This window comes from Molossus molossus, unplaced genomic scaffold, assembly GCF_014108415.1.
Source record: "Molossus molossus isolate mMolMol1 unplaced genomic scaffold, mMolMol1.p scaffold_m16_p_26, whole genome shotgun sequence".
Classification (NCBI taxonomy): Eukaryota; Metazoa; Chordata; class Mammalia; order Chiroptera; family Molossidae; genus Molossus; species Molossus molossus.
This window is the reverse complement of record NW_023425362.1, coordinates 855759-875820: the sequence shown is the minus strand read 5'-3', so window position 1 is coordinate 875820 and position 20062 is coordinate 855759. Positions and strand designations below refer to the sequence as shown.

The 20062-nt window shown below is 49.6% G+C and overlaps 1 protein-coding gene across 3 annotated transcripts; it reads left to right on the top strand.

Moving 5' to 3' along the window:
- The first annotated feature begins 242 nt into the window (after window positions 1-242).
- LOC118641175 (zinc finger BED domain-containing protein 4-like) lies at window positions 243-15908 on the top strand. 3 transcript variants are annotated; one of them, XM_036278260.1, is made up of 4 exons: window positions 243-290; window positions 1413-1616; window positions 2986-3067; window positions 10602-15908. In XM_036278260.1, the coding sequence occupies exon 4, from the start codon at window positions 10932-10934 to the stop codon at window positions 14454-14456; it is 3525 nt and encodes a 1174-aa protein (XP_036134153.1). In that variant the 5' UTR covers window positions 243-290; window positions 1413-1616; window positions 2986-3067; window positions 10602-10931; the 3' UTR covers window positions 14457-15908. The 3 variants fall into 3 exon arrangements, with proteins under 3 accessions (XP_036134153.1, XP_036134155.1, XP_036134154.1); XM_036278262.1 differs by lacking the exon at window positions 1413-1616 and having other exon boundaries at window positions 264-290; XM_036278261.1 differs by lacking the exons at window positions 243-290; window positions 1413-1616 and adding an exon at window positions 1636-2085.
- Window positions 15909-20062: the final 4154 nt, after the last annotated feature.

Below are 20062 nucleotides of genomic sequence, written 5' to 3'. Positions count from 1 at the left end.
TCCTGTCAGCGGCACTCAGAGCCTGGCGCCCGGCAGGTCGCCCGACAGAGGCAGGCCCGTGGGCACTGCGCCTGCGCCCCGCGGCCCCGCCCCCGGCCCCGCCCCGCGCCGCGCGGGGCCCTGGGAGGGGTGCAGCGTCCGGCGGCGTCGCTGGCAGGCGGGTGGCGGCGGCGGCGGCGGGAGGGCCGCGGGGGCAGACAAAGCCGCGGCTAATGAATGGGAGCGCGTCCGCCTGCGCGGCCGTGGAGTGCAGCCGGGCGGGAGCCCCGCCGCCGAGCCCGGCGCCCGCGGTGAGTGCGCGGCCCCAGCCCGCTCCGCCTCAGCCCGAGCTCGCGCCTGGGCACGGCCGTCGTGGTGCGTCGTCGGGGCCGGGCCGGGGCCGGGCCGGGGTCGGGCCGGGGTCGGGGGCCGGTCGTCGGGGTCCAGGCCGGGGTCGAAGGTCGGGGACCGGCCGGGGTCGGGGGCCGGGCCGGGGTTAGGGGCCGGGCCGGGGTCGGGGTCCAGGCCGGGGTCGGGGTTCTGGATCGGGCCAGAGGTCCGGGCCAGGGCGCCGCGATTCTGTCCTCGCCGGGCAGGGCCGGGGATGGGCCGGCGGACGCGGCCTCCTGTGGCTGGGACCCCGCCCGGCCTCCGACTGGGCCGCGTTGCCTGCGGCGCCCCTGCCCGGGCCCGGCCCCGACCCGGCGGGCGGACGGAAGGAAGGACGGTCACCCCCGGCGCGCTTTCCGGGCAGCGGCGTGTCGTCGACCGAACCCCGCAAGTGGTGAAAGTTGGTGCGGGGACCGACGGCGCGAAGAGGCGCCTCGCAGAAGCGCTCCCGTGGGCGCCGCCGTGAAAGGAGCGCGCGTGGGGCTGCGGCGACGCGGCCGCTGCAGCGGAGACAGGTGCCCGGGCAGCGTCTCTCCAGGCGCTTTGCCCGCGGCCGCCGGGCCCGGTGCCGCCCAGTCGCGTTTGGGGCTTTTCTCGATCTGCCTCCCCGACCTGGCGTTTCCCGGACGAGCAGCCGGGGCCGGGCCGGATCAGCAAACGTGCGAGTCCGCCCCGGCCGGCCCGGCCCGGCGGCGGAGCGTCTCGGGTTCGATCCGGTCGAGGGCACGAACCAGGGTTGCAGGGTCGATCCCGGCCCTGGTGGGGTCGTGCGGGAGGCCACCCATCCAGGCGTCTCTCTCACTTAGGTGCCCCCCCCCCCTTTCCACTCTATGTAAGTCAACGGGGAAACATCCTCGGGTGAGGATTAACAACCACCACATAATAATCATGCTGAGATAGAATAAAGCTACTGGAAAATTGAAAGAAATAATGACTCAAATCGCTAAGCATAATTTGAAATGTTTTCCAGTTGCTTGTTTTACTAGACCCAAGTCCACTTCGAGTCATCGTGTATCCTCTTTCCTCCTTTTTCTGCGACCCAGCCACCTCCACTGCTTTAGAGACCGCCAGCCCACCAGGCCCCCTGTGCCACCTTCGTGTTTTGGGTGACACTCAGTAGACACATGCATCTCTGCAAGCAAGTGCCTGCCAAGCTGAGCCCTCAGGAGAAGCTTCTCTTTAATGCATTCTCGTATTTGTAAAAAAGGGAAGTTAATTTGTTTTGAAGTTAACTGTGACCAGATCAAGTGCGTGGTTTTTAAAATCCACTTTAGACTTAATGAGGCTAGTTTGCTAAGTAAAACAAGGGTATCCTTGTGACTTTATATAGAAATATTAATTTTTGATGTTTCCTCTATAACTGATAAAATTAGGAGACTAGGAAGGATTTAGTAGGGAGTTTGTGTGTGTGTGTGTGTGTGTGTGTTTTAAGTACTATGAATAAGCCAGATATCAATTATAGATTCATTTCAGTTACTGAACAGTTATTTTAGGAGAGGAAACTGCTTAGGAGTTTGACTGCATACTCAAGGTTTCCATTGGGATGTCCGTGAGGAATGTGCCAACTGTAATCCTTAGATTATATCTGCTTCTCATGATTTACGTTTTCTCAGGAAAGGCTTTAGGACAAGTTAGAGATATTCTGTGAGTGTTCAGAAAGTTTCAAAGGATACAGTTCATCTACTTTGGAAGAAAGATTTTTAGTCCACTTGACAGGTGATTGATAGCGCCCCCCCCTCCCCATACATACACTCTTGTTCTGTTTAATTTCTGATGTTGTTGGATGTGAACACCCTGCTCTGTTCTTTAATGCACATTAGGAGGTTCAGGAGAAACACAAGCTGTGCAAAGAATATTCTTAACACCTTGGAGAAATATTTTTAAGTAAATTATTAGGGTTGTTGACTGAACTCTGTGCAAGGCAGCTGCTATGCAGTATTTACTTAATGAAGGAAGTATGTTGGCCCTCTCTGTGTGGGGGTTCCACACCTGCATGCGGGTGGAAAGAAAATACTAGGAAAGAAGTTACGTTCTTACTGATGTAAACTTTGTACTTCAGCCTGTGGTGCTGCCTCTTGTGCCTGTACTGAAGGTGTACAGACTTTTTTCCTCCTCATCATTCCCTAAACAATACAGTGTAACTACTGTTTATATTGTATTAGGAATAATAAGGCATCTAGAGATGATTTAAAGTTTACAGGGGGGGATGTGCAAATATGGTCCAGGGCTTTGAACCATGAGGGTCCACTTATACCTAGATATGTTTTTCTCATTAAATACTGTAAATGTGTTTTCTTTTCCTTATGATTTTTTTAAAAACATTTTCTCTTTATTGTAAGAATGCAGCGTGTAAATACATGGGTAAAGTATATGTTAGTGGGCTGTTTATATCACCAGTAAGGCTTCTGGTCAGCAGAAGGCTGCTAATGGTTAATTTGCAGGGAGTCGAAAGTTATACATGATTTTTTTACTGTGTGGGGTGTGGGGGTCAACTGTACTATTTATGCCCTTTATATAAGGGACGTGAGCATGCGCAGATTTTAGTATCCAAGGCGGGTCCTAGAACCCAGTCCCCATGGGCACTGAGAGATGACTGTGTATGTATCTGTATTTCAGATCCCTGTCCTGAGTAGCTTTCGGAGAGTGACCGACCAGACAGGGAAATGGAGCTGCTGGCCCAGGAAGAGCAGCGAGCATGGTCTGTGGCCCTTCTCTTTACTTCGTGCTTGCTGCTTTTTCTTGGCGGGCTTCGGCCCCTTCCGTCTGATTTCCTTCTTCCGTGTGATGGGTGCCTTGGGAGGGGACCAGAGCAGATGCGTGACCATGGGCCCCTCAGCAGCACAGACCGAGGAGCCTCCCATGTCGGGTGGAGGGCCGTCCACTCTCCACCTGTATTTGGCTTCCTTCTGAGGCTTCTGCACAAAACGTGTAGTTTCAGTCAGCAGCGGTCAAACTTCTAATTGCGCTTGGACTTTAAGGCACAACTTAAATCTCAGGACTACTTAAATCTCATTCCTCCTGTGTATGGTTTGTGTTTTACTGAAATCTGCTGCCTGAAGGCACAGAGAGCCTCCAGTGCTTACAGTCCGAAGCCTCTGGCTGGCTCCCTCTGGAGTTCGGGCGCCCATTCTTCCCCTCTGCCTCACTGTTTTCCTCGCTCCACTTCTCATTGCCTGGGTTTGCCTTCATTCTGGACTAGCTCAGATCACTTCCTTGCTAATTTGATAGGTGGTTTTTTTTGTACGTGCCCTTAGTGGGAATCGAACCCGGGACTCTCTGGTCCGCGGGTCACCACTCCAACTGCTGAGCCAAAGGGCTTGATAGGTGCTTTCTCAAATACTGGAAGGTATTGCTGGGAATAAAATCTTTTCTTCTGATGCCGCCTATTTCTGAGGCAGAGGAGAGAGACAGAGGTGTTTGACTCTGTGTGAGGTTTTCTCGTTTCTGAATTCTGCACCTGGCCCTGTTCCTCCTGCTGGGGGCTACCATGGATTTTAACAGAAGGTTCTGCCCCAGGAGAACTTAGCAGTGATGGTGGATAGATGGAAACCAGAAAAAAAGGCCCGATGAGTGCCCGGAGGACAGTACAGGCAGGTGAGGCAGAGGTTGTGGGCAGTCTTGGTGGAGAGTGTGCCCCGGGAGACCTCTTTGAGAGGAGGATGTTCCTGTCCCTCCCTGGGAGGACACAGTGGGGGACCCCATGAGAGGCATCTGTGTGGTAGAGAGTCTGGCGCCTCTGCCTGAGCCCGTGTCCTGTCATTAACGCCCCTACCCGCTGCTCCTGCTCCTTGGGTGCCTGTTCTGCTTAGTGTCTGATCTCCTTCAGGGAGGGCTCCTTCCCAGCGAAGTCTCCCATAGGCAAGGCTGCTACCGGCCCGGGCTGGCCTGAGCTGGGGCGTCCCACTGGCCTACCAGCTGCCCTTTGTGTGGTGGCTCCTGGATCTGGCCATGTGCCCCTGCACGTGCTCTGTCCTCTTTGCCACCTCTGCAAGTGTGAACTGAGTTTCCTCCAAGGCCGCTGCTCCCTGAGCCTCACCTGTAGTCAGCGCAACTGCTTGAGGCCTCAGGAGCTGTGCTATGTGGAGGGCTCCTCGTCCTCCGTCACAGGCCAGGCTCTCCATCCTGTAAGTGAAAGCACACTTCCAGCAATGTCACTGGTGCCCTGCCCTGCACCCCAGAGGAAGAAGTGGGGTAAGGGAGACCCATAAAAGTAGTAAGCAGAACAACCCCAATCGCCCTGGCCTGTGACCCAGACACATTGGGGGCAGAGCAGGCACCAGTGACCTTAATGTGGTCTGTTTGCTGCTTGGGAATGTGCTGCTTTCTGGGAGCCTTCTCGCAGCTCGGGCCAATTCTTGTGGCAGTGGCCTGGGTCTGGGTCTGGGTCTCTGCCGTCGGACGTAGCTGCTGTCTGTGCTGTGGGCCTCGGGTCTCCTCGCAGGTGGGCAGTGCTGGAGCAGTTTTCCTTGTGAGCACAGTAGCTCCTGCTGGGATTTCTGGCTTTGAGGCAGTTGACGCTGTTGCCACCCCTAGAATGTGTCGGCTGTGGTTATACACTCTCTTGAGTGTGTTAGAGTGACTCGCAGACAGAGACCAGCCCTCTGGACAACCGTGCTGGGAAGAGCACCTCCAGGTGTGAGGCAGACAGGAGTGCCGCTGCTCACCTTTGACCCCTTGGTGTACTCGACTGCTCCTTGAGAGCAGGTGTGCTTTGCGTTGAAAATTGGCTTCAGTGCTGTAAAGACTACATTCTGAAGTATTAACTCACAGAGATGGAAAGCATGGTCTGTAGTGCCCCTCTGTACCTGGCCCAACGTTGTCATGACTGCCACATTCCGCCTGTCGGTGCTGAACTTTTTCAAAGGAATTGCAGATATCACAGCACTTCACCTCCAAGTGTCCTTTTCTCCGAATAAAAGGCAAAAGGATATTCTCTATAACAACACGACTATCATCGCTACCTTCTAAGAAACATACCAGTAATCCTCTCATGTCACCCAGAGGCCAGTCCATTCACGTTTCCCTAGTGGTCCCTAGTTATCCTTAGTAGTTGTTTCTTTCAAATCAGAATCTGTCAAAGTCATTGCATTGGTTGTTGTGTCTCTCTTTAGTTATGGAACAATACCACCACTACCGTCAACACTCTGCATGCCTGCCCCAGTGTACCCTGTGACATTGCTTTCTAAAGAGACGAGGTCAGCCCTGGTTGGATTGGCATAGGAGATAGAGCCTTGGCCTGAGGACCAAAGAGTTGCAGGTTTGATTCCCGGTCAAGGGCATGTACCTCGGTTACAGGTTTGATCCCCAGCCAAGGTCAGGGTCATGCAGGAGGCAACCAGTCTCTCTCACATCAATGCTTCTCTCTCCCTCTTTCTCCCTCCCTCCCTCCCTCCTTCCCTCCCTCCCTCCCACTCTATCTAAAAATCAATGTAAAAATATCCTCAGGTGAGGATTAAAAAACAAGAAAGACTAGGCCAGATGTCTTGCACATGTCCCGTGTTTGCAATTGTTTGCTGTTTTTGCACTGTCCTTGTCTGCTGTTTGGTTATCTAGTTCTCATGTTCAGGTAGCAAACTGAAGATCCGGTGCTTAGTTCTTTATCAGTTTTCAAAATAATCACTTTTCTATCCTCCTTCAAAGGTAACCAGTTGATTTTATTTTGGTGTTATGAACTCATAGGTTTAAACATACTAGATGAGTTTTAATGTGATTATGGGCCTATTTTATGTTCAAATTGTCTCATTTTAGATAGTAGGAGCCTTTACAAGGTAGCCCCTGGACCCTTTGACAGAACTCGAGGACACTCTCAACAGCTCCTTGCTCTCTGGTACGCCAGCATGTCCCAGACTGACCTGTCTTCTTCCTACCCAACCGGGAAGAAGCCATGCCGTCAAGAAGCCCTGGTCTTTTTTAACAGGCAACGGTATTTCAAAACCACCACCTAGAAGTTAGCTACGCTCATTGCTGCTGGGTTGGTCATTGTTTGTAGGTGTTTGCAGTGAACAGAGCTAGGGTTTATATCTGTTCACTGACTACAGGATGTTTATTTGACCTTTTGGATCTCATGTGTCTCTTTTCTACCCTGAGAATCCTGGTTCTCAAGGGCATAGGAGATGAGAGTATTAGACTATCACTACTCATTTGCCTTGCCCCTCGCTACACGCACTACAGCCTCAGAATAGCAATGACAGTGCAACTACCACCTGTGTCATTACAGAAACCAGTTAAAATATTTTTGGCATAAGCCTTCCCGTCTCCTCCCATCCTTGACTTTGTAGCGTACGTAGCTGTTGCTGGAGCGTTCTGACCCATGAGCCCTCGCTCAGTCTTGGTTCAGGTAGGTAGACACTCAGTGCACACACCCAGTCCTGATGTCACAGTTTCTCTAGATGTTTTGGTTGAGGTTTGTTCTCTAGTAGGTTTGTCGGGAAAGATGCATGGAAAAAACTGTTCCTCATTCTTGCATGTTGGTAATGGTCTTTCTGCATCCCTTACACTTGAAAGGCAGGTCGACATAACATCTCGGCTCACGTTTCCTTTCCTTGGATACCGTAGGTATGTCACTCAGTTGTTCTCTGGGGTAGGACATTGCTGTCAAACTCATGACAATTTATATTCTTTCCTCTGTAACTGACTTTGATTTTTGCCTGAGTGGCATTTCTTTTTCGTTAGGGCAGGAATTTTGCTAGAAGACTACCTCTGTTCATTGTTAGGGTGGATTTCCTCAGGTGCATGGTGTGCTCTTTGAGCCTCTAGTTTTTCCTTTAGGAAAGGTTTGTTTTCAGCGTTCTGTCTCTTGCTTTGCCCCCTCAGTTTTTGTGAGTGATGCTCTGACTGTGTATATGTTAGATCTTTACCTGTGTTTTAAATTGGTCAGTTTCTCCACGGCCAGTTTGGCTCAGCAGTTAGAGCGTTGGCCTGCGGTACTGAGAGACCCGGGTTCAGTTCCCGCTAAGGGCACGTACTGCGGTTGCAGTTTGTCCCCAGCCCTGGTTGGGTTGTGTGGGTGGCGACCACTTGATGTGTCCCTTTCACGTTGATGTTTCTCTCTCTCTCTCTCTCTCTCTCTCTCCCTTGCACTCTATCTGAACAAAATATTGAAAAATATCCTTGGGTGAGGATAAAAAAATTTTTAAAATTAAATTGGTTAGTTTCTCTTCACTCTTTCTGTCCCTTCATTATCACCCGACCCATGTTGCTCAGTTGTTGAGCCTCGACCCATGCACCAAGAGGTTGCTGGTTTGATTCCCAGTCCGGGCACGTGCCCAGGTCATGGGCCCAATCCCCAGTGGGGGGCATGCAGGAGGCGGCCATTGATGTTTCTGTCTCTCTCCCTCTCCCTTTCTCTCTCTAAAATCAATAAAGAAAAAAAATTTCTCTAGCCCTAGCTGGTTTGGCTCAAAGTCTAGAGCATCGGCCTGTGGATCAAAGGGCCCAGTCAGGGGCACATAACTGGGTTACAAGTTTGATCCCTGGCCCTGGTGGGGGTCATCCGGAATTAACTAATTGATGTATCTCTCTAGCATCGATGTTTCTCTTTTCTCTCCCTCTCTTCCTTCCACTGTACCCAAAAACTAGTGGAAGAAATATCCTCTGGTGAGAATTAAAAAAAAAAAAAAAAAATCTCACCCTAGTGGGTTTTGCTCAGTGGTTAGAACATTGACCCATGGACCAGAGGGTCGTGGGTTCGATTTCCAGTCAAGGGCACGTACCTCAGTTGCAGGTTCAATACCCAGCCCAGGTCAGGGTCTTGTGGGAGGCAGCCAATCAGTGTCTCTCTCACCTTGATGTGTCTCTCTTTCTCTCTCTCTTTCTCTCTCTCTCTCTGTCCCCCACTCCCTCCCATTCACTCTTATCAAAAATTAATGGAAAAGTATCCTCAAGTGAGGATTAACAAGAAAAAAAATGATTCCCTTCTGTTCATTTTAAACAATCATCTATGGAGTTTATTTGTTCTTATGTTGCTTGTAACTTAGTCTTTATTCTTGACACGACATTTTATTTCATTTCTGATACTTTCCAAGGATCCATAACCTCATTTCAGTGTTTTCCTATTCTGATTTATGTTGTTCTTTTGTGGTATTTTTTAATATTGTTATCTTCTTTTGAAATCATTTATTACTTTTTATTTAACTTGATTGAGGCTTTGGTTTTCTTGTGTGCTTTCATTATCTATAGAGATGTGTATCTTTTTTTTTTCTCGTATCTTTATGTCAGATTTGAGATCCTTTTCTGTTGTTTATGGTGTCCACCAGCCTATAAGTTCCCTGAACCTTGTACTTCGGGGATATTTATGGAGACTTCATCACGTAGGCATGACCAGTTATTTACTCATTTTCCAGCCCATGACCCCCTCTCTGGAGGATGGGGGAGGGTATAGGTCTGTAGTTCCAAGCTTCTAGTTATCGCTTGGTCTATTACTGAGTCCCCGTTCAGGAACCACCCAGAGTTGCCTCATTAGAACAAGACATCCTTCTGTCATTCAAAGGCTCTGTGTCAGGAACCAAGGTCAAACACCACATATTAGCAGGTTCTAGGGGCAGAGACACGTTATTTCACACTGGGTATAATTAACATTAATGAATTGTACAATTCGATAAACATATACACACATTCGTACATTTGTGTCACATTTCTGTACTTAAACAGCTGCTATCAACATTGGGGACAAGCTACAGTCCCACGGGGCTCCGGCCACCCTGCAGCTACTCTGTGGGCAAATGAAGCTGGGCAGCCCAGTGTTCCTCCCACGTGTTTGGGCACATGCCTGTTGGCTGGTACTTCAGGCGTTCATCCCTGGGAACCAGTGCCCTTCAGCAGCCTCATCCGGTCTGCTGGCTCTGGGTGGGCTTCATATGGCAAGGATGCGGTGTCTTTATCCTGCTGGAGGCACGGAGTGAGTCTCCTCCTGTGGTCTACTGGGGCTGAGGCAGGCACTGGGGTTAAGCCCATGCCCATCCTCTGCATGGGCAGCATGAACACATGCAGAGCCTGTGGCTGACCCCAGCCCAGCTGCCCTAGGCAGCCACCATCTGCTCCAGGGAAGCATGGCCCTACCGTTGACCTGGCCCAGTGTCCCAGCTTAGCAGGACCCTGTGCACCTGGGGCAGCTCAGGGGAAGCTGAGTTGTGGTGAGGGACCTGGCTCTCCCCTGCCCGGTGCAGGACCTGCCCCTGGTCTTCCATGGCTGTTCTCCCTACCGCAGCTTAGCATGAGCTTTTTCTTCCCATTTTCTTGATTTCTCTTGCATTGGGTTTTATTCACTGGTCGGCTAAGCTAAAGGGTCAGAAATCTGCCTTTTGTTTTCACCACTTGGCATTCTGGTTTTGGTTTATATGTAGTTTAACTTTTTCTATTCTGGTTGTATTTATGTTAAACCCTTGATTGTTGTTGTTGTTGTTGTTTTTTAAGTAAGGTTTTTGTAGGTTATGTGGAGTCTAGCTTTTTTACAGTAAGTGCTCTTCCTGGTATTTGTGTTTCCATATTGCCAAGAACAGGTTTTGTTGCCTTTTGAGTAACTGCTCTACTCCTGCCTTACCTCTTCTCCACCTGTCACATCTCATAGCGGCTGCTGTGCTGCCGATGCCTATGCAGGCGTTTTAGTTCCTAAGTCATGTCCTTTCTGATAGCAAAGGGGAACGAAGTTGATTTTAGGGATTCAGGTGTGCTGAATAAAGCAGCCCCAGGTGCCTCTGGTACACTGTGTGGTAGGCGAGGACATCAATTCTAGGCCAAGGCGACCCCTGTACACTGTTTTAGGGGTTTTTCCATGTTCCCCTAATTCTTTATTAATACACTGTTTGAATTTAAATTCCTATCTTACTTTACTCTTATTTTCCAGTTTTAGGGTATTATCATTGTGTAAAGATGATTGTAAAAAAAGTCAAGGAACATGCCCAGCCGGTGTGGGTGGCTCCATGGATTGAGAATAGTCCCCTGGACTGAGGGATTCTAGTTTGATTTCTGGTCAGGGTTGTGGACTCGATCACCAGTAGGGGGTGTGCAGGAGGCAGCCAATTGATGGATCTCTCTCATATCAATGTTTCTATCTCTATTTTCCTGTCTCTAAAAAAATAAAAACAAAAGAAAAGTCAAGAAGATACCTGACCTTTCCAATTTAAATTTACCATAAAGGCACTTTTTTATGCATATTTAGCCTAATATATGCCTGACACTACAGGATTGAAATGTGCAATTCACTTAAGTGCTTGACCTGATTTCATCTCTTGTAGGTAATGCAGATAGACCGTCAAGATGGCGACAGTCCTGTTCCCAAGATGAGTGGGTCAGCACAACATGAACTTACGTCTGCAACACAAAGTCCTTTACAGAACTCCTGGAAAGCAATGGTCTGCACCTTAAGACAATATGCTCCTGAGCTACATCTTCTGTTTTTCAGTAACATTTATGATTAGCCATAGTGATAAACATCCCGAAAGACAGAATCGTTCTGCACGCACTGAAGATAATGTTCGTTTGGGGGCACAAATGAGCATTTGGATCATTTTCTTACCAACCTGAGAGGGCATATGACGACACAGCCAGAATAGTTATGGTCAGTCATGGAGAATGACCAGGGAACCCATCCCAGTGTGGGTGGTGATTTTGTTTGTGATAAAATAAGTTTGAAAATAGAAGAGGAAGATGATGGAATTTCAAATCACAATTTGGAAGGAATGGACTTTAAAATTGAACAGGAGAACAGGAAAGCATCTGACAGTGGTGAGGAGCAGGCAGAGATCAGAGAGCCGAGCTACAGCTGTAAGACATCAGGGAAGTGTTCCCCTGCTGACCACGAGGACGACTACGGGGCCCTGTTCTCACAGTACAGCAGCACGTTGTACGACGTCGCCATGGAGGCTGTGACGCAGAGCCTCCTGTCCAGCCGCAACATGAGCTCCAGGAAGAAGTCTCCAGCCTGGAAACATTTCTTCATCTCTCCTCGGGACAGCACGAAGGCCGTGTGTGTGTACTGCATGAAAGAGTTCAGCCGTGGCAAAAATGAGAAGGACCTGAGCACGAGCTGTCTCATGCGGCACGTGAGGAGGGCGCATCCCTCGGCGCTCATCCAGGAAGATGGCAGTGTGTCTGCCCTGGGCTCCCTCTCCTCCCCTGCACTGCTGCTCCCACCACAACCTGAACCTGTTGGAGACCTGGGCACCTTACTGTCACCCATCAAACTTGTCCAGAAAATGGCCTCCAAGATCCCGTCTTCTGAGCAAGTGACGGAGGAATCTGTGTCTGTTGTTTCTTCTGAAGAGGTCTCCTCTGACTTGTCCATCTCTGAGAAGTATAGCCGGGAAGAAGCCCTGGTGGGGCCACCCCCACCGCTGCCCACTCGTCAGTATGATGACGCTGCAGGGAGTGGGCCAGAGAAGAGCCTCCCGATTCCAAAGAGCACCTCTGGGTCTCGAAGGTGGTCTGCGGTCTGGAAGCACTTCTACCTGTCTCCTCTGGACAGCTCCAAGGCTGTATGTATTCACTGCATGAATGAGTTTAGCAGAGGGAAGAATGGAAAGGACTTGGGTACCAGCTGCCTCATCCGGCACATGTGGAGGGCACACCGTGCCATTGTGCTGCAGGAGAAGAGTGGGGGTGCAGCCATGCCGCCCCCTTACTCTGCTCCCCCCACCCTCCTGCGAGCCCTCCCTCCTCCTGAAAGAGATCCAAGCTTCGTGTCTTCTTCACCAGGGAAGGCAGTACTAGAGGCCCCCTCAGCATCCTCTTCCCCGGACCCGCTGACTGAGGACATGCCATTGCGTCTGAACCCCACAGATGCACTGCTGGAAGATGCGTCGGTGCTGTCATCCTCTGAGGACATCTGCGAGGCCTCGGTGGTGTCCTCTCCTGAGAAGCAGCAGGATGAAGGGGCGAGCCCTCGCGTGTTTGAGGCTGGTGCTGTGTTCCAGCAGAATCAAAAGGTGATGAAGAGACTGAAGTCTGAGGTTTGGCATCACTTCTCACTAGCCCCCATGGACAGTCTGAAGGCGGTATGCAGACACTGTGGTTGTGTCATCAGCCGGGGAAAGAAGGGTGATGTGGGCACCAGCTGTTTGATGAGACATCTCTACAGACGCCACCCGGAAGTTGTTGGGCACCAAAAGGGCTTCCTGGGGACTAGTTTGTCTAATCCTCAGTATGCCACCTTGGCGTCTGCAGAAAGTTCCTCCTCGAAATTAACCGACTTGCCAGCAGTGGTCACAAAAAGCAATCCAGGTCTCTTTCCCGTTCACGGCAAAAAGACCTCCAAGCTGTGGAATCATTTTTCTGTCTGCTCCACAGACCCCACTAAGGTCATGTGCTTGCACTGTGGCCGGACGATCAGCAGGGGGAAGAAGCCGACTAACCTGGGCACCAGTTGTCTTCTGAGGCATTTACAGAGGTTCCATGGCAGCGTGCTGAAGACCGACGTCCCCAAGACCACTGTGCCCTGTTCTCCAGGCAGCCGTGTGCCCCTGAGTGCAGAATTGTCAGGAGCTTCCTCCTTTGTCGACACCGATGAGAAGTTTTATGATTCTCATCCAGTTGCCAAAAAGATAACAAGTCTCATAGCTGAAATGATTGCACTTGACCTTCAGCCATATTCTTTTGTAGACAATGTTGGCTTTAACCGGCTGCTCGAATACTTGAAACCTCAGTACTCTTTGCCCTCCCCTTCCTACTTCTCCAGGACAGCTATCCCCGGAATGTACGATAATGTGAAACAGATCATTATGTCACACCTTAAGGAGGCTGAGAGTGGCGTGGTCCACTTCACATCTGGAATATGGATGAGTAACCAGACCCGGGAGTATCTGACCCTCACTGCCCATTGGGTCACCTTCCATTCGTCAATCCGGCCTCACTGTGAGGACCACCACTGCTCAGCACTGTTAGACGTGTCACAGATTGACTGTGACTATAGTGGCAGCAGCATTCGGAAGCAGCTGGAATGTTGGTGGGAGGCCTGGGTGATATCCACCGGCCTTCAGGTTGGCATCACGGTGACTGATAATCCCAGCATAGGAAAGACGCTGAATGAAGGGGAGCACTCCAGCGTGCAGTGCTTCAGTCACACGGTGAATCTCATTGTCAACGAGGCCATTAAAAGCCAGAGAATGGTCCAGAATTTACTCAGCATCGCTCGGAAGTTATGTGAGCGGGTGCTCCGGTCACACGAAGCCAAGGAGAAACTGGCGGAGCTGCAGAAGGAGTACGAATTGCCGCCGCACCATCTTATTCAGGACGTCCCGTCCAAGTGGAGCACGTCGTTTCACATGCTGGAACGGCTCATTGAACAGAAGAGAGCAATTAACGAGATGTCCATCGAGTGTAATTTCAGAGAACTGATCAGTTGTGACCAGTGGGAGGTCATGCAGTCTGTGTGTCACGCACTGAAGCCCTTCGATGCTGCGAGTCGGGAGATGAGCAGCCACGTGTCCACCCTCAGCCAGGTCATCCCCATGATCCACATCCTGAACAGGAAAATCGAGATGCTGTTTGAGGAGACGATGGGCATCGACACCATGCTGAAGTCTCTGAAGGAGGCCATGGTGAGCCGACTGTCCGCCACCCTCCACGACCCCAGGTACATCTTTGCTACATTGTTGGACCCTCGTTACAAAGCCTCCCTTTTCTCTGAGGAGGAGGCGGAGCAGTACAAGCAAGATTTAATCAGGGAACTAGAAATGCTGAATTCTACCTCAGAGGACACACCTGTCTCCAATGGGTGTGATCCAGGCTCCCCATCGAGGGACTCCAGTGGGGATGAGAGCCTGTGGTCACTCATGGCCAAGATAAAAAAGAAAGACCCAAGGGAAAAGACGAAGGTGCCTGAGGCCATGGTGCTTGCATACCTGGAGGAGGAGGTGCTTGAACACAGCTGTGACCCGCTCACCTACTGGAACCTAAAGAAGTCCGCCTGGCCGGGCCTCTCGGCCTTGGCTGTCAGGTTTTTGGGCTGTCCTCCGAGTATAGTCCCTTCGGAAAGGCTGTTCAGCACACCCACTGAAAACGGTAGCTTTGGCCAGTCCAGGCTCATGATGGAACATTTTGAAAAACTTATTTTTTTGAAAGTGAATCTTCCCTTAATATACTTTCAGTATTGAAATCCCAGTGGAGCCACCAGGCTAAAGATGTTGCTCGTTAGGCACCAGCTGTTTGTTGGGAGCTGGTGGCTGGCACCAGTCGGAGCCAAGGAGGACATCAGATCAGGCACTCTCAGGTCCACGCTGAGTTTCCCTTAGTTTCACTGTACTGTCTCTATGTGCCTTACTCGTAGTCCTTCAGGCCAGGTACCACGGTGTGTTTTTTACCAAGCCACTAGAAACAGCCTGTCTTGTCAATTATGAAATATGATTCCTAGGCTTTAATCCCTAACTGTAAAGTTTTTTTGAAAGCTGGGGGTTAGTAATTTGTTTTACTAGAATCACAGAGAAGATGTTAACAATTTTATTCTGTAGGCTTTTTATTCAGTTATGTAAAAACAAATCAGGTACTGTATTTTAGTTAAATATTGCTTTAATTGAAACAAAACAGCCTTTGGGGTAACAGCCTTTGGGGTTGTAAAAAAAAAAAAATGTAAATAGAAGGTGGAGTAGAAGCCATCCTGACCGAGCGGTTTTGATCTGCAGCTCTAACGTATGTGCGGCATGCAGAGCATATTCTGGAAGATAACTGTTCACTATGACAGACGTGACATTTGGGGACAGAACTAAACTTAGAGGTATCGTGGAATGTCAGTTGCATGGTGGTTGGTAAGGAGAACTCACCTTTGTTCTGGTTTTACATTGAGGTTTCACATGGTTTGTTAACTCAGAGATGTCCTGACTACTTAAGAGCTCCTTGCTGTCTGCTATCCAGCCAAATGACAATATGACACGTCTACAGCAGTTCTGGTGATTAAACCTCCACGCCTCTGACCTAGTGTCTCTACACTTTGAAGCTGTCTTTTGAAATGTGTGTAGTGACCCCCAATTTGATCAAATCACATGTAAAATTCTCTTTAGAAGAGGTGGCTTATGAACAGGGAAGAAGATTGTTTTATTACAGTTGTAAGACTAGCCTTAGGTGTTTAGGTTTTTTTAATAATATGGGAGACTCAGCCATCACGGGTATTCTAGAATCCCAGGGACATCAGAATGAAGTGTCAGTTGTCAAGATTCTTGTAACATTAATATGTCTTCAGAGTTTTTGCTTCAACATTCAGAAAAGGGTTCATTTTTTTATTTCAGACCAATTAAATACACAGAGTGAAAAAAGCCAGTCATTGCCTATGACCTTTTAGAAAAGTTGTTTGGACAAAATACTGTACCTATTATTAATCTTACTTTGCATTGACTATGTTTTAGTATATTTATAAATGGGGAACTTAGTTTCTGAAATTAAACTTTTTATTTGCAATTTCCTGCTGTTTAAGGATGATGGCTTTTGTTCTTAGGATGATAAAACAGTCGTCTTTTGGGGGGGGGCACAATACATGGACACCACATTCATTCAGGCCTTGAATTTTACCTTAGCTCCAGGTAGGGCATGGGAGAGGTGATGATGTGGTCCAGGTAGGGCATGGGAGAGGTAATGATGTGGTTTTTACAGCAGCATTTCTGAGAGTGGTGCTGACCTGTGTTCACAGTGTGTGCTGTGCCATGTGTGGTGCCAGAACACTAGAGCCTGTGGGTAGCCTCTCCCTCGGGTTGCTGTGTGCATGTTCCTGAGTCCAGCCTCTGTTCCGGAGGCCCAGGGAGCGCCAATCAGGGACACTAGAATCATGCTGATATGGTTTTCCCTTGCCTCCCATTAGAATTCCTATAAATGTGTGCTCAAGGTGATACTACGTGTAAAGACCTCACCTGTTTGGGATATAGGTTGTAATCCTTCCCTGTGCTGGGTCTAACAGGGCTGGGAAGTGAGTCCAAAAGGCCAGAGTAGCCTTGGCTGGTGTGGTTCAGTGGTTAGAGCCTTGGCATGCTCCAAAGCGTTGCGGGATCCAATCCCAGTCAGGGGCATATTCCTGGGTTCAGGTTTGATCCCCAGCTCCAGTCAGGGCTTATTCAGGAGGTTACCAATCGATGTGTCTCTCACATCGATGTTTCTCTCTCCCCCTCCCTTCCTCCCTTCCACTCTTTCTAAAAATCAATGGAATAATATCCTCGGGTGAGGGTTAACAACAACAAAAAACAACAGGCCACAGCAGATGTCCTGGAGACCTGGTGTTGGGGTCATGGCTTTCCTGAAGGGAGAGCCCTCAGCTTTTTATCTGGGGTTGTTAGTAGTCCTGCTTCCCAAGACCCAGTAGGGAGAGGCCGTTGTGTGGCCTCCTGGCTCTGGGCCCTGGGCTCTCACCTGGGCACCTGGTTGGACTTGGCATGGGAAATGTTTCCTTGAATGGTCTGTATACCTAGTGGTGTGCTGACTTTGAGTTGTTCAGGCCTCTAACCTGCTCTTCTGCCTCCAGTTCATCAGTCATGACGTGGGACTCCCCAGCCCTCAAAAGTTCTGTGGGCCTGACAAGGTTGTGTGTGTTCAGTGCTATTTGTATTGCTCATGTCAGGGACAAGCGTTGATATACTTTCCTACTTCTCTGTATTCACGCTTCAAGGGTTCGACTTAGGTTGCCATAATAGGGGAGGGTTCATCATGTAGACAGTGAGCTGTGGGACAGCAGTGTGGCCCAGGACTCAGCTAGCCCATTCCCTGCCAGAGCTTTAATGTCCCCTGCACAGGCTGGGAGCGGCCCCAACATGAGGCCTCCTGGCCCCCACACTTACAGTTTGGTGCAGTGCCCAACAGACTGGGACTTGTGTCAGCCTGTGAAGGTGCCCAGGCAGCTCTGGTCCAGTCAGCTGTGGGCTGCAGATTATTTGGGGGTTCCCACAGAGACCATCTCTCCTGACTTGGATGTGGGAGAATGCTCAGCTCTGCCCATGCCAACCTGCAGCCCTGCTTGTCTCCAGGTGCTATTTTGAATGGTAATGCCCTGAGGATTGGGGTACTGAGCTTCATGGCCTTCCCCCTAAAAACAGGTCAGCACAGAGTGCATGGCAGTGTGTCCTTGTCCCCCCTTTCTGCTGGTCCAGAGCTTGGTTAGAGTGGATGCAGCCCTGCCCCTTGGAGCGGAGTTTCCTCAAGCCCATTGGCAGTCTGGTATGCTGTCTGGTAGGTGAAGTTTCCTTCATGTGCTATCTACACTGCTTCTGAGCTGTGGGGCAACACTAAATGGTTGTCACAGAGACAGGCCCACAGAGCCAGATCTTTAGTGTTGGGCCCTTTACAGGACAAGTTTGCTCACTTCAGTGGGCAGAGAACATGGCCCGAGTGGTTCCAAAGAACGCAGCAGTTCCTTGTGCATTGTGCATTAGTCCGTATTGACTATTCAAACAGGCCCTGTGAGCACTGGAACCGATCAGACGGTGTGTCCTTGCACTGCTGACAGTCCTGCAGGAAGAGGTAGGACCAATGCTTACAGCTGTCTAACGCTGCTCATTGCCACTCCTGACGCTGACATTTGCACGATAGAGGGGCGCTGGATGCAACTTGAAATGCGTCTGCTTTGCCATGCCGCTGTAGCTTGTTCAGACACAAGTGCTAAGCTGTTCATTTCCTACTGTAGGTGACATGTGGGGCAGGTGGCTTCACTTCCCTGGTCACTCCAAATAAAAAGCCCTTTGTGTAAGTCACAGGAACTGTCTCGTTTCAGTGAATGAATACTGTTGTAAGTGAAATGTCGGAGTTCACTTCAAGTTAAAATTTCCTTCCACTCTGACTAAAGCAGCAGCTGGTATCAGACCAAGAACTATTCAGGTCAGAGGAAAAAAATGTTAAACAACCTTTTTGGCCTGGCTGCTGTGGATCAGTAGTTGAGCATCGACCCTGCACCAAGTTTGATTCCTGGTCAGGGCACATGCCCAGGTTATGGGCCCGATCCCCAGTGGGGGGCGTGCAGGAGGTGGCCAATCGATGTTCTCTCTCATCGATGTTTCTATCTCTCTCTACCTTTCTTTCTCTCTAAAAATCAATAAAGGAAAAAAAATTTTTTGAAGATATCAAGGAGGACTCAAGGATTTGAGGAAGTGTGATTCTAGCAAAGAGACACTTGCACAAAGGTAAGTCCTCTGTTCAAAGCTCTTCCTCTGTGGACATTTGCTGGTGTGCAGTGATAGTAGGCAGAACTGGCAGTGGTGACACTGGGCTAGGGAGATCTGTGGTGACATCAACCAGGACTCCAGAAACCGAGGACTTGGAAAGGAAGGTGCCTCAGGAGAGGTTATGTTCCATGCAGCCTCCTCACACATAGGGACTGGTCCCTGGGAGGCATTCGTGTGAAGTGCAGGAAGCTGAGTTCACTGGGCACCCTGTGCAGGGAGACAGCTGGACTCCAGTAACTGCCAGCAAGAGGATCCCAGGGCCCTGGCCAGTTTGGCTCAGCAGTTGAGTGTCAGCCTGCGGACCAGAGTCCCAGATTCGATTCCCACTAGGGGCACGTACCAAAAAGAAAAAGAAAAATTATCCAACACTAAAAATAAGCCTAAAGACTGTGAAAGTAAGAGCATGGACAACAGAAACAGGTGATCCAAATATCAGTTTTCAGACATGGACTCTAACCGATTAATGCATTCAAGAAAATTAATAGGGTAGAAAATATCACCTGAAAGTAAAAATCTATAAATGCATTGTAAACCTAAAAAAATAAAATGACGAGCCCTGGCCGGTTTGGCTCAGCGGTTAGAGCGTCGACCTGCGGTCCTGAGAGACCCGGGTTCGGTTCCCGCTAAGGACGCGTACCTCGGTTGCAGTTTGTCCCTGGCCCTGGTTGGTTGTGCGGGTGGCAGCCACTCGATGTGTCCCTTTCACATCGATGTTTCTCTCTCGCGCTCTGTTCCTCTCTCTCCCTCCCACTCTACCTGAACAAAAAAATGGGAAAATGTCCTCGGGTGAGGATAAAAAATAAATAAAATAAAATAAAATGACGAATCAAGAATTCAGAAGATGGACATAATACAAGTTAGATGAGAAGCTACTGTCGGATTGGAAGCCGGATCAGCAGAAAAGATCTGACTGAAGTGCAGAGAAAGAATGTGGCACGGGACAGTGGGAGGTTAACAGGTACCGGAGTCCTGGAGGAAAAAAATGTTCACAGGCAGTATCTGAAAGAGACAGTGGGTATATGAAGACTCCCAAACCGACTTTCCCAAACTGATAGCAGATGAAGCTAAAGATGTCAGAATGTCAGGGTAAATTAAAAATGACAAAACCTACACTGAGAAACATTGACGTGAGAGAGACACATTGATTGCCTCCTGCATGACCTCGACTGAGGCCAGGGATCAAACCTGCAATCCAAGTACATGCCCTTGACTGGGAATCAAACCCATGAACCTTTGGTTTGTGGACTGACGCTCTAACCACTTACCCACCAGCCAGGAAAGCAGCTTACTCTTTGTAACGAAAACAGTGAAAGTTATAACAATGGAATGGCATCTGTACTGCCAACAGACTCACATGCCCATCATAGATACACCAAAAATAAAGGTGAAATGAAGTTTTCAGACATAAGAAAACTGAAAGGATTGGTTACCAGTGGACCTTCCTTGAAATATCTCCTGAAGGGTGTTGGGTGTTTTCAAGGTCGAAGGGAAATCATTCCAGATGGACATGTGATGATGCCAGGAGGAGGAGGGACATTTCTGGGAAGTGTAAGAAATGGGGAATCAATGTA